This window comes from Austrofundulus limnaeus, unplaced genomic scaffold, assembly GCF_001266775.1.
Source record: "Austrofundulus limnaeus strain Quisiro unplaced genomic scaffold, Austrofundulus_limnaeus-1.0 Scaffold19, whole genome shotgun sequence".
In the NCBI taxonomy this organism is placed as follows: domain Eukaryota; kingdom Metazoa; phylum Chordata; class Actinopteri; order Cyprinodontiformes; family Rivulidae; genus Austrofundulus; species Austrofundulus limnaeus.
The window spans coordinates 2,363,157-2,374,929 of NW_013952421.1; the positions used below are offsets into that span (position 1 = coordinate 2,363,157).

General features: G+C 39.1%; 2 protein-coding genes across 3 annotated transcripts in view; one reads left to right on the forward strand and one right to left on the reverse strand.

Annotated features, from left to right (window-relative positions):
* Positions 1 to 6,917, forward strand: part of alpk3a (alpha-kinase 3a) — a 14,666-nt gene extending 7,749 nt beyond the window's left edge. Inside the window, exons 6-15 of one of the 2 annotated variants that reach the window (XM_014003561.1) lie at positions 361 to 399; positions 870 to 3,249; positions 3,327 to 3,474; positions 3,936 to 4,063; positions 4,142 to 4,177; positions 4,253 to 4,527; positions 4,616 to 4,704; positions 4,794 to 5,011; positions 5,126 to 5,174; positions 5,261 to 6,917. In XM_014003561.1, the coding sequence (XP_013859015.1) occupies positions 361 to 399; positions 870 to 3,249; positions 3,327 to 3,474; positions 3,936 to 4,063; positions 4,142 to 4,177; positions 4,253 to 4,527; positions 4,616 to 4,704; positions 4,794 to 5,011; positions 5,126 to 5,174; positions 5,261 to 5,597 (3,699 nt within the window). In that variant the 3' untranslated portion in view covers positions 5,598 to 6,917. The remainder of the gene's footprint in view (positions 1 to 360; positions 400 to 869; positions 3,250 to 3,326; positions 3,475 to 3,935; positions 4,064 to 4,141; positions 4,178 to 4,252; positions 4,528 to 4,615; positions 4,705 to 4,793; positions 5,012 to 5,125; positions 5,175 to 5,260) is intronic. The other variant, XM_014003562.1, reaches the window with a different exon arrangement.
* A 45-nt stretch (positions 6,918 to 6,962) lies between these two features.
* The window catches only part of slc28a1 (solute carrier family 28 member 1), an 8,711-nt gene continuing 3,900 nt past the window's right edge, over positions 6,963 to 11,773 (reverse strand). The window contains exons 12-18 of the mRNA XM_014003563.1: positions 10,786 to 10,916; positions 10,533 to 10,701; positions 9,426 to 9,623; positions 9,241 to 9,322; positions 9,071 to 9,169; positions 8,884 to 8,989; positions 6,963 to 7,964 (exon numbers count right to left, since the gene is read on the reverse strand). Coding sequence (XP_013859017.1) covers positions 7,844 to 7,964; positions 8,884 to 8,989; positions 9,071 to 9,169; positions 9,241 to 9,322; positions 9,426 to 9,623; positions 10,533 to 10,701; positions 10,786 to 10,916 — 906 coding nt within the window. The 3' untranslated portion in view covers positions 6,963 to 7,843. The remainder of the gene's footprint in view (positions 7,965 to 8,883; positions 8,990 to 9,070; positions 9,170 to 9,240; positions 9,323 to 9,425; positions 9,624 to 10,532; positions 10,702 to 10,785; positions 10,917 to 11,773) is intronic.

Genomic DNA, 11,773 nt, shown 5'->3' on the forward strand with positions numbered 1-11,773 from the left:
GAGTGGTATATTGTAATTTGAGAGAGGGGTTTACGACTAGCGGCACAGAAACCTATTATTTTTATTTATTTATTTTTTACAAATGAGTAAAAGATGTCAACAAGAAAAAACTTGTCCATCCAGCCTTACATGTTGGAGCCAGAGAAGAATAAAGATGATGAAATTGTAGTTGTTAAGTCCAGACCTTATTTAGCGGTTCCGCCACAAATTCTGTGACATAATAGTTCAGAGAACGTCATTGTGTCATGGTCTGTGTCTATCTGTGTATTTTCTGTTATTGGTGTGCAGTTAGTTAATAGTGTTTTCTCTGTTTATCCTGCTGTTTTTTCCATTCTGCCCTCCTGTCTGCCTCTGCTCTAGCCCCGCCCACACTCACCTGTTCCCGTGTGTCCCCTCCAGGTATTTCTTATTTACCCCTCACTAGTTTGATTTTATGTTCTATCTCCTCAGCGTTTGTTGGATCACTGTGCTGTTTCCCTCAGTCTGTGTGGATGTTSCTTGTGGTCTTTGTGTTCCTCGTTGAAGTTTCCCGTGTGTTCTTTGAAGCTGCCTCAACAGYGTTATTCTTTATTAAATAAATATTTTTTGTCGCTACGCTCTGACTTGCCTGTTCCCTGGGTTGATCTGCATACTAAACCTCACACAGAAAATAGAGAAAACTGATCAGGTCCAAAAAGAATGTAAAGTTATCTATGCAGCACCAGGAAAGACTAAGTCCAACTTTTATGCACTCAGAGGCTCCAGGTAGACAGCAAGTTGAATTTAACTGCTGAGAAAGTGGATTTTGCATGAAACGTCCCTTTTAAGATCCATCCAAGGTTTCAAATTGAATTATGTAATTTTTTTTTTATTTGTTTGATTTCTAATAGGGGAACTCTGAAATCCTCCAAGAGGATCTGCTACAACATCTTGAGTCAGATCAGCCGCTTGTCGTTCAACAAACTGAAAAAGAAGATCAATCCATTGTGTCACAAAGCCAGGCCCCTGCTAACGAAGAATGCAGCCTCCCACCCACCTACGCTAGKTCAGAAGATTGCTGGACTCTGGCTCGGGGTGTGATCTCACCAACAGATAGCTGTAACCCTGAGGTAGAACTCACTGAAACTCTGCTAAATGAGGAGATTAATGTTCCATTGAGCAAAACAGGAGAACCTGACACAGAACCTGGTCTCTCCTACAATAGGTTATTTAAGGAAGAGAAAGTTGAAGTGAGATTAAACCAACAGCCACTTTCAGATATAAACAGATCTGAGATTACAAAAATATCACCATCTATGCTGGAAGACAGATCTGAGCTGGCTGACTCGAAATCATCACATCAGGTGCTTTCACCGCCTGCTGTGGTGGAAGTATGTGGTGACGAGAAAGATCAACCAAAGGAGAAGACCAAATGTGCCTCTCTGATTCAGGAAATGAATGCAGGATTTCCTCCCACTGAAGTATCGGGGGCATTAGAGACAGGTGACCTAAAAAAGCAACACGAACACATCAATGTAGTTGTGGATAAAACAGAGGTCAACAGCGAGAAATCGAGGCAGACTTTGAACGCAACTTTTAAATACAACGAGGAGCAGTGTGAGTCAAGAGAAATTTTGAAATCTGCTTTAGAAGAAGATCTAGAGATAAATTTATTTGAAAGTTTAAAAGTACAAGCTTTGAAGAGTGAAGAGAAAAATAAGAGTTTACAGTTAGAGTTTGTGACTGAAAAGATTTCAGTGAATTTAGAGGAGTCCAATACACTTGAAGTGACACAAAGCAATGAGAAAAATGCTAGTAAAAAAKGTTGGCATGATGAATATGGTTCTGGCACAGGTAACATTCCATCGATCCAAATATCTACTATTGAAGATGTGCCAATTATCAAACCATCAATGCCCGATTTCAGCACAGTTGAAAAWTTTATGATCCCAAAAATTGAAATAATGGAGCCTGAGCTTAAAGAATGCTCTTTGCCACTAAGCATTTTGGCTCTAAACAGGCCAGAACCACATGATTTACAAAAACATGATGTAACCAATGAGTCAAAGATGATTGTTCAAAACCAGAGTGAGGCAGAACTTCTTGGATCGTTCCCCACACAGAGAGGAATGCAGAATAACGATGACCTCTCACCTACAGAAAAAGTTGCTCAAGAAAAGCTTGAGCAGCAGCAAAAACATTCACTGAACGGTGCGCAGCTCCCACAAATAGAGTATACATCAATTCCTGTCATAAGTGTTTCATGCACCGATGACCTGGATGATGGTGTGATCAGGGGTTCATGTACAGAGCGTGCTTCCGACATTTCAAAGGAATCTCTGTTTGTGGTTCCGCCAATTTCTGTCACTTGTCATGAAAGCGATCCTGAGCCTGAACGGCCCTCTCCCAGCGAGAACATAGAAACAGAAACTTCTGCTGGCACACAAAAGGGAACAAAGCAGAGTGTCGAGAGTAACACGAAGCTTGAAATGCCTGAAAGAGGTCAAGACTTTGAGGAATTATTCGAAAAGAGTGCAAAAGAGAACCCGCCAGCTGTGCTTTGTGAAACTCTGACACCAAAGGTTGGTGGGAATGTGCCAACGCTGACTAAAGCAACAGAAGAAAACACTGTCCCAGAAGTCTCGAAGCTGAAATCAATCAAAGATGCCAAGAATCCTTCGTCTGTTGAAGATTTCCTAAAAAGCAAACCCTCTGTGGAGAGACTCAGCTCCAAACCCCCAACGTATCCCTCACTAAGTCCATCCAGTCTTCGCAAATTTATGTCCAAAGCAGCAACGGACGCAGACAATGAGATTGCCACGAGTGTCCCAGTAATCTCCGTGGACGATCGTCAAAGTGACAAAGCCGATGAAGATCTCAGTGGAGGCTCGACGCCAACATCATCCCTTTCATGTGAAAGCAGTCCCCGACTCAAACGCAGAGACAGTCTGACACTCATCCGGTCCGCTACGCCTGAGGAGCTGGCCTCCGGCGCTCGGCGTAAAATCTTCCTCCCTAGGAGCAAAGATGAAGTAGAKGGAGCCTTGGTGGGCATGCTGGAAGGCAAGAAGGAGAATCCCTATAAGTCGCCCAGCCAGGCACGCAGAGCAGCACTGCTACAGGCTTCTACGGGACAAAAAACCCCACCGATCGAGAGGCGCTCTCCTTTGATGAGTCGCARGAAGGCCACCTTGGAGGTGCCAAAGATTGGGGATGAGATTCCGACAGGAGAGCCCGCCAGCACCAAGGAAGATGAGAAACAATCTGGAAAGAAGGCAGACCCCTTGAAAGGTAAATAATTAATATCTTTTTATTCATTGAGGACACCGTCTATCTTGCTGTCTTCCTTCAACACAATTTCCCCCCAGCTCCTCAGGTTATTCGTAAGATCCGAGGAGAGCCATTCCCAGACGCCTCCGGACACTTGAAGCTGTGGTGCCAGTTTTTCAATGTGCTCAGTGACTCCACCATTAAATGGTTTAAAGATGAGGAAGAAATACTTGAGGTGAAAAGAAGGTAAATGCCCACTCATTAATGAGTCGACGGTAATCTAACCACGTGCTGGTTGCAGTTACTGACACGGATTTCCCTTTTTCCACTGGTATTATTATAATAATAAAAGCAACAAGTATTTGGCTCTCAGAGTGTATCAGATGGACCTGTGTCATTCTCACATTTTCACTGCAGAGACGACCGGCTCATGGGGCTGTGTACTCCTCAGCTGTGACACAGAGAGGTGAATCTCTGGCTAGACACGTCAAGTGTAACCTGACACAATATTTTCCCATCTCCAGGGTGCATTAAAAGTCTATAAATGTGCTAATGGTTGCTGTGTCAGCAGACCGCTGTCACAGAGAATGGCCATCTTTATCACAGTGGCACCTTGTGGCTGGTTGGTGAACTTTCATGTCTGACATGCCCCCTCAGCTCTTAGGTGTTTATGATTTTGTGTCATTCCCTGTTTTTTTCTCCTAAAGCGGAGGAGATGAAACCCAAGTAGCRCTGGCGATTGTTCATGCATCCAACCAAGACTGTGCCGTGTATGCTTGTACAATCAGTAATGAGTACGGGAGTGACACAACTGACTTCCTGCTCAGCGAAGACAGTAAGATGCAGAATCCATTTTTAGTTTTAAAGTTGCAGATTATATCAGTAACAACATTCTTTGGATTTTGTTTTKCAGTTCTGTCTGAAATACTTCTAAAAGATGACTTGGAAGGTACTTTTACTTACATATTACATGTTATTTGAGCTCTCTACTGCTCGTAGTAACTGTGTTTCTGTTTTCCTGCAGTTGGAGTGGAGATCGAGATGACCCCATTATTGTTTACCAAAGGCCTGGCAGACAGTGGCACCTGGGGTGAAAAGTACTTTGGCCGCATTTTAACTGAGACGATGCACGTCGGGGAGGGTTGCACTCACAAAGCCAGCAGGGTGAAGGTGATCTACGGCCTGGATCCCATCTTTGAGTCTGGAAGCACATGTATCATCAAAATTCGAAACCCCATTGCCTACGGAACCAAACACGAGAGCAACCTTGCAGAGAGAAATCTTGAAATTACGAAACAAGTGAGTGTAATTTCACAAGCTCTTAAAAGTTGTCCAGTAAAAGAATTGCAATGCATTCTTCTGCTTATTGAATTAATTGTTTTGGCAGGAATGTAAAGTCCAAACCATGATCCGAGAATACTGTAAAATCTTTGCAGCTGAAGCGAGAGTTAATGAAAACTTTGGCTTTTCATTGGAGTGAGTGTAATACATTACACAGTTTACTTTTTAAAAATATTTTTTAAAAAGCCCTTTGTCATCCCATTAATCAACTGTACTGCTTGCAGAGTGATTCCTCGATATTTGATTTATGGGCCTGCGAACTCTGTGCCATATGCTACAGTGGAGACAGATCTTCCAGGGGTCTTTGTGAAGTATTGCACAATAGATCGCAAAGGCAAACTGACTTCACAAAGCAGTTCAGAGCTGGAGCAGAAATGCTGCACCTTCCAGCACTGGATCCATCAGTGGACTCATGGCAATTTGCTGGTTACACAGCTTGAAGGTGAGTCACATACTGTATATATGGTCAAGGTAAAGAGAGCGATCGTTTGTTTCATCTGTGCTTGTTCAGGTTAAACATTTAAAAGACTTAACTGTTTTGCTTTGGCTTTTGCAGGTGTTGAAACAAAGATTACAAATATTAAAGTTGCGACCAAGTCAAAAGGGTTTGTATCTCAGAATATGTGCATWATCCTTTTTGCGTGCCTTAACAATGCAGCTCAAAAACAATTGTTGCGTCTTCTGTTTTCAGATACCAAGGACTTACAGAATGTGGTTCCCCTGAAGTATTCGATCAGTTCCTAACTCATCATCAGTGCAGCTACTACTGTGGACTTCTCGGCCTGCGCCCGCTTAAGCCTGCAGATCTGCAACAATCCACCAAGATAAAGGGCTCCAAAAGTCCCCTGCTCAACCGCAGGATAAGCACCGGCAGCCCACAGGTCCAGAGAAAAGGACACAGCCCTCAGATGCCCAGAAAGTCAAATAGTAGCCCAAAAGTAACAAGAAAAGTTGAAGAGACAGAGGACAGTAAATCAGAAGGTAAACCCAAGCCTATAGAAACTCTTTCTGTTCCTGAATCAAGGTAGGAAATAAGTTTTTATCCTGGTACTGATTAGTATTGTCTCTATTTTTAGAAGGTTCTTGAGCTGAACAGACAACGCAATCACTGTGAATTTTTGTATTTACGTTACTGGGGGTGTTTGTTTGACTGACAGCTTTTATTGTAAGAGGTTTAAAGAGACACTTTAAGAGATTAAACTGCTAAGTCAATTGCCTCAGTCTTATTAGCTCTATTAAAGGACATAACACTCTGTCTAAGCAACATGCCATGTAAAATGGAGATTTCAGCTTTAAGGCATCCGAATTAGGCATATAAGATGACTTGCACTTGTCTACAGTCACAGAATGTACTGTATTATTTGTGAACATTGCATATTTATTTTTTAGGCTCATAAGAGGCTTTGCAGCATTTTGTTACACATCAAAGTCATGCTGTGGAAAGGCAGCACTAGTTTTAAATTAAAAAGTTTTGCGTGCACTTTGTTTTTGAACTATTCACATCAGATTTTGAGTCTATTACAAAGGGTGTCAAATGATATTTTGTTTGATAAATAGAACTGGTAATCAACAAGCTGGAATGGGATTACCAGGTCTTTTTATCAAAAAACATGTAAATGAAGTCATAACGAGTTCGGGAACTTGGTCTGTGGAGTGTAAGATAATAAAATGTAAAATTAAGAAACCAAAAAAAATTAAAAAATAAAAATTCAGAAAGTAGCCTGAATTTTTAGGAACTTGTTGATCTCCATAGATGTGTTTCACATTAACTGAGATTTAGCAGAAAAAGCTGTTTTTGATGTTCTTTAAAACTGGTCAGCTGAAACTAAACTTTAGTAAAAACATTTGTTAAAATGTGATCCAATGTTAGTGTGTGTGGACACGAGGCTGAAAATAAGACTGACACTGCTCAGGAATGAGTTTGCAGTAATAATATACAACAGAAGTCAGGGATTGTTTTTGTTTGTTTGTTTGTTTTGTTTTTACAAATGACCCAGACATTAAAAAAAATCTTTCTGCAGTGAAATCATGGTTATTGATTAATGAGGCTACAAATGAGTAGTCACTTGTAAACTTTAGCTGTTCAATGATTTCCCCACAAGACATGAAGGTGTATTATTAACAAAAACACAAACAATGGAGGAAAGTTTTAGATGTAGTTGAAATATTTTTTATGACTACATAAAGTCATATTGACTTTATGTGTACATAAATTCAAGAGCGGGAAAAACATCTGATAAAAATCAACATATATGAAAAGTGTGTGGTTAGCGGAATAATTGTCAGATCTTTGATATGTTCCACCATGTCAATTGATTCTTGTTTTTTAATAAAAGTGTCAAATCAAATCCATGGATGCATTTTTCTGAAGTTTGACTTTTTACCTACAACTGTTCATAGACATCAGAGTTTTTTTATTAAACTGAAAACATTTACATTCACCAAAGCTCTCATGATGGAATATTTCACAAGTTATATTTCTCACAGTGAATCACTGGCATTAAATAAATTAAATTATTGAACCATATAATACACAGGACGTAATCTTTTAAAAGACAAACACTTGTACATTAAATTTACATTAAATGTGATACAAATACTGTGTACAGATGTTTAAAACTCTGGGCCTTGTGGAAAGAAACCTTAGTTTGTAATTAAATGTTCATGGAACCCAATTGATTGTATGTGTGCCTCTTCAATAAAATCCACTATTCATTTTCTTTTCCTTTCAAAATGAGCTGGTGCCATTTTTCAGTCATTGTGAAAGAGGTGGGGACAGGTCACAAGTCCATCACAGACACATAGAGACACACGAGACAAACAACCATCCACACACTCACCCACACCAAGGGACACTTAAACGTTACCAGTGAACTTAAAATGCATGCTATGGAAACTGGAGTACCTAGAGAAAACCCATGTGTGCACAGAAAGAACATGCCCCCAGACTGGAGGTGATGGCTCAAACCACTCTGCTGTGAAGAAACACTTATTTATCCTCATAACGCATGGTATTAAATGTTCGTTATATTGTAAAAAATGACATTGACATGTCTTGGTGAATCTGTATGACACAGGCATGACTTAAAATGTTTGTGTTATGCCATTTTGCTTCAATTGTATGTTATTTGCTGGCACAATAAATTTTAATATAAAATAATATCCGTCATTATTGGGACATTTGCCTCCTCATAAAAATGTGAGGCTTCATCAAGCTTATGGCTCATAACCCAACAGGTTTGTTTGGTTATAAGACATTGGAGACGGTTTGTTGCTACATACAAACAGGCACATCCAAAAGGCCACAACACTGACAACATTTGGAGAAAAACATTGTGACATTTGGGACCGAACTCCACGATCCTTCAAACCAGATGGTCCCGTTGTTGACAGTGCTGCAAAAAGAAATCACTTGTCATGTCGAATAGAAATGTGTAATCGGAAAACAAAAGGGACACGTCAAAATTTAATATTCTAATTTAGCACTGACATTATCTTGATGCATCTCAAATGTCCAGGTATAAAATCTAAAAAAAAAAAAAGTTGAATCAGGTCCTCTGGATAGGTTCTTCTTCATTGAAATGTTGATCGTCTCTTCTCTAAGACACTTCTTCAGTCTGAGGTGTTTGCAGATGAGCTCGCCCTTATAAACAGTACCTTTGTATAGTGGATCAACCAATTTACTGGTGACAATGGAATCTGGTTGTTTACATGCAAAAGAGGATCATCAGCCTAACGACTAATCGTTAGTGCTCGGAGTCATACTCGTAAAAACAGTATTGTAAAGGGGAGACAATTCGACACAGAGGCGTCCGTTCAATGATGGACAATTATTCTTCACAAAAACTACTTCCTTTACTCCTCTCTCAAACCAACACTTCTCCTGTCAAGGATGAGAACATCATCCCTGAAAGAGTGACTGCTGGCCTGTAGATGAGTGTTAATTGCAGAGTCATGGCCTGATGATGACATTCTTCTGTGTTGGACCATCCTTTTGGCCAGTAGCTGATTTCTTTCCCTAATGTATAACTGGTCACAGTCCTCCTGGCACTTAACAGCATACACAACATTATTCTGTTTGTGCTGGGGGACTGGATCTTTGGGGTGAACCCATCTTTGCTGTAATGTGTTTTGGTGTTTGAAAGCCACTGGAACATCATATTTAGAAAATAAATGTCTCAGTTTCTCTGAAACTTCTGCAACATATGAAATTTGTTTCAATGATGAAAACCCCATCCAGAGGACCTGATTCAACTTTTATAGGTAGTACTGACATTGTTTTGGTGTTTCAGCTTACCACCTGGTATTACATACCTTTCAAATAAGTCTTGGCAGCATTTTTGGATGTTTCCATCAGTGGCATTGAAGGCAGATACCTTAAAAATCTGTACACAGTCAAGTGGAGGAACAAAGAGAAGTCCTGGAAAACAAAGCAAGTATTAGCTTAGTAAATCAGTTTAGAAAGTGACTCAAGAGATGGGATAAAATAAGACACTTTTACCAGCAATGCATGCATTGACAAGAGAGACACACGTCCCGGTGATCATTGCTCTCAGCACCAGAGACGAGATGTCACCTCTTTTTGGTGGACATATAGAAGCTATGAGAGAAGACCAAATGTTTGAGAATAAGATTGAAAAACATGAAAATTATATGTAAAATGATACTCACACAGGCCTCCAATCACAATTCCCAGTGAGCTGAAATTGGCAAACCCACACAGAGCGTATGTTGTGATTGTTTCTGATCGGACCTGAAATGAAAGAAATTCTTGTGAACCTGTTTCCCTTCCAGTTTTGTGTAGCACTAGTAAATTTACCATCATTGGCATTATTCAACTCAGAACATTCACTCACAGATATCCACTTTCTTTCACCTCCTATTACTTCATCAAGTCCATTAAGTCTGTTGGTTTTGAGGTCAGACAACCTCTGGTAAGCCACAAACTCGTTGACGAAGAGCTTTGTGCCAATGAGCTCGGCCACGGTAAAACTCTCATCATATGGTATTCCCATCATGAAGGCCACAGGCATGAACACATAGGAGCAGATTATCTACAAACAGAAACAGTTAAGGCCAATAAATTCACTGACAAAAATGTCAAAATGAAGGGGTAAAATTCAGTGTCTTGAAAAGGTAATCATAGACCTTGAACATTTCCACATTTCCTTTATCTTTTTTCTTTTTTTAATAAAAACAAAAACTTTTCAAAATTTTCTGAGATTTTATGTAATAGACCAACACAACGTAAAACTYGATTGTGAAGTAGGTGGAAAATGATCCATGTTTTTTTAAGAATCTAAAAAAAATGTGGTATGTATTTGCTTTCTTTTTACTCTGAAACTCCTTGCTAAAACCCACTACAGCAAGCAGAATTCACCGAATCCTCTTGTGTGTAATTTAATTAGTGCAACACAGTTTATCAAGGCCTCAGAGGCTTGTTACCAAACATTAGTATTTAAAGAGCATCATGAAAACCAAGCAACAGACAAATCAGGAATAAAGTTGCCACAAAATATGGAAAGGTTCAAGGTTCAATGCTTTTGCAAGGAACTGTATCAAATTCTACAACTTAAATAGTAAACTTATAGAAATACAGATTTCTTTAGGGTGGAGTTTTGTGAAAAGGTCAGAGTATATGAAAATATTAGCTCTTTTAATGCCCTCAGTTTGAAAAAAATTTAACTGAGCTAATAGCCGGTACAAGCAGAGTAAAAAACAAAATTGAATGCTGCCAATATTAAAAAAAATTATGAACCTTCACGATTAATGCAATTACTTTTGCGAAAATATTAAAATATTAAGTCATCCTGCAGGAAGTGTCCCAGGCTGCACCGTAAGCTGAACTAACAGGCTGTTCAAAAGGTTATAGGCATCAGGTTCAGAACCTTTCCACAAAAAAACTATCTTCAAAAAAACAGAACTATCATTCATCAAAACAGCACAAATTTGTGTTTTCCTACCTGAAAAGTGAGGTCAGAATAGCCCACCATACCACCAAGCCAACTCAATGCCTGATTTATGAATGCAAGTATAGCCAGAAATGCAATCAGATTAGCAGCAATGTTAGCAACAAGACCTATAGAAGCAGATGCACCACTGCTTGCAGCCTCCAAAATGTTCTGTTCATCTCTAAAAAAGTGACAAATAAAAGGTCAAATAAAACAAAGAGGTAAAAAAATGAAACACGGTAAAAAGATATGAAACGTGACAGACCCACAAGCCACTTTGATATTTTTGTCTGAAGTAAAGTGGCTCTCCTCAGTCTCAGGGTAAGACAGCTTGGAGATGGCCAAAGCACAAGGAGCGGCCATAACAGAGGCTGATATCAAGGAAGATGCATCAATCTGTACAATATAAAAAAAGTTGAAAATATGTAAAAATGTAAAGTAAAGCTTAACCCTTTCATGGAAAATAACATTTTCTATTTGAAAAAGTTTTTGTTATGATTTTTAGTCGCCTAAATGTGCCTGTGACATTTTGGCAGCTTTTGTGCAAATTTGTGGCAACAGAAATAAACATTTTGAGCAGCTTTCAGATCTGTTTTAGCAAGTCTTCTTGCGGTTTACTTGTTGTCATTAAGTTGTTGTTTTTTTTCTCTACCAGAATTTGTTGAATAGTCTTATCTAAACTGGCTGTTTTCTGATTCCATTATGGAGGACAGAACAATATGTTCTGAACAAGGGCATTTCTTGTTTTGTTCTTAAACTTTATGCCTTTTGGTCAGTACACCCACTGCCACACAACACCTGACTGGTACTTTGCTGAGTATAAAAAGTTCTTCACAATCTTTTAGTATTTAGCATCATTACTACACACTAAATCAGTGCTTTAGGAATAAATACACAGTATTCTATTTAAAAATCCCTGACTTGCTCAGTATTGTATACAGTGATAGAACCCCAATTCCAGTAAAATAAATAGGCAAACAATTGCAATAAATTAAAGTTTGTGATAGACGTTATAGAAAAATAAAACATTCAGGTGGTAAATAAAATACAACCCCAATTCCAAAGAAAGCAATGTCGTGTTAAACATAAATAAAACAGAATATGATGTTTTGCAAATCCTTTTCAACTTATATTCAAACAGACACGCTTTATTGCCTTTTTTTTTTTTTTTTTTTTTTTTTTGCAAATATTCACTCATTTTGTATTTGATGCCATGCAACACGTGCCAAAGAAAGCTGGGACAGGGCCAACAA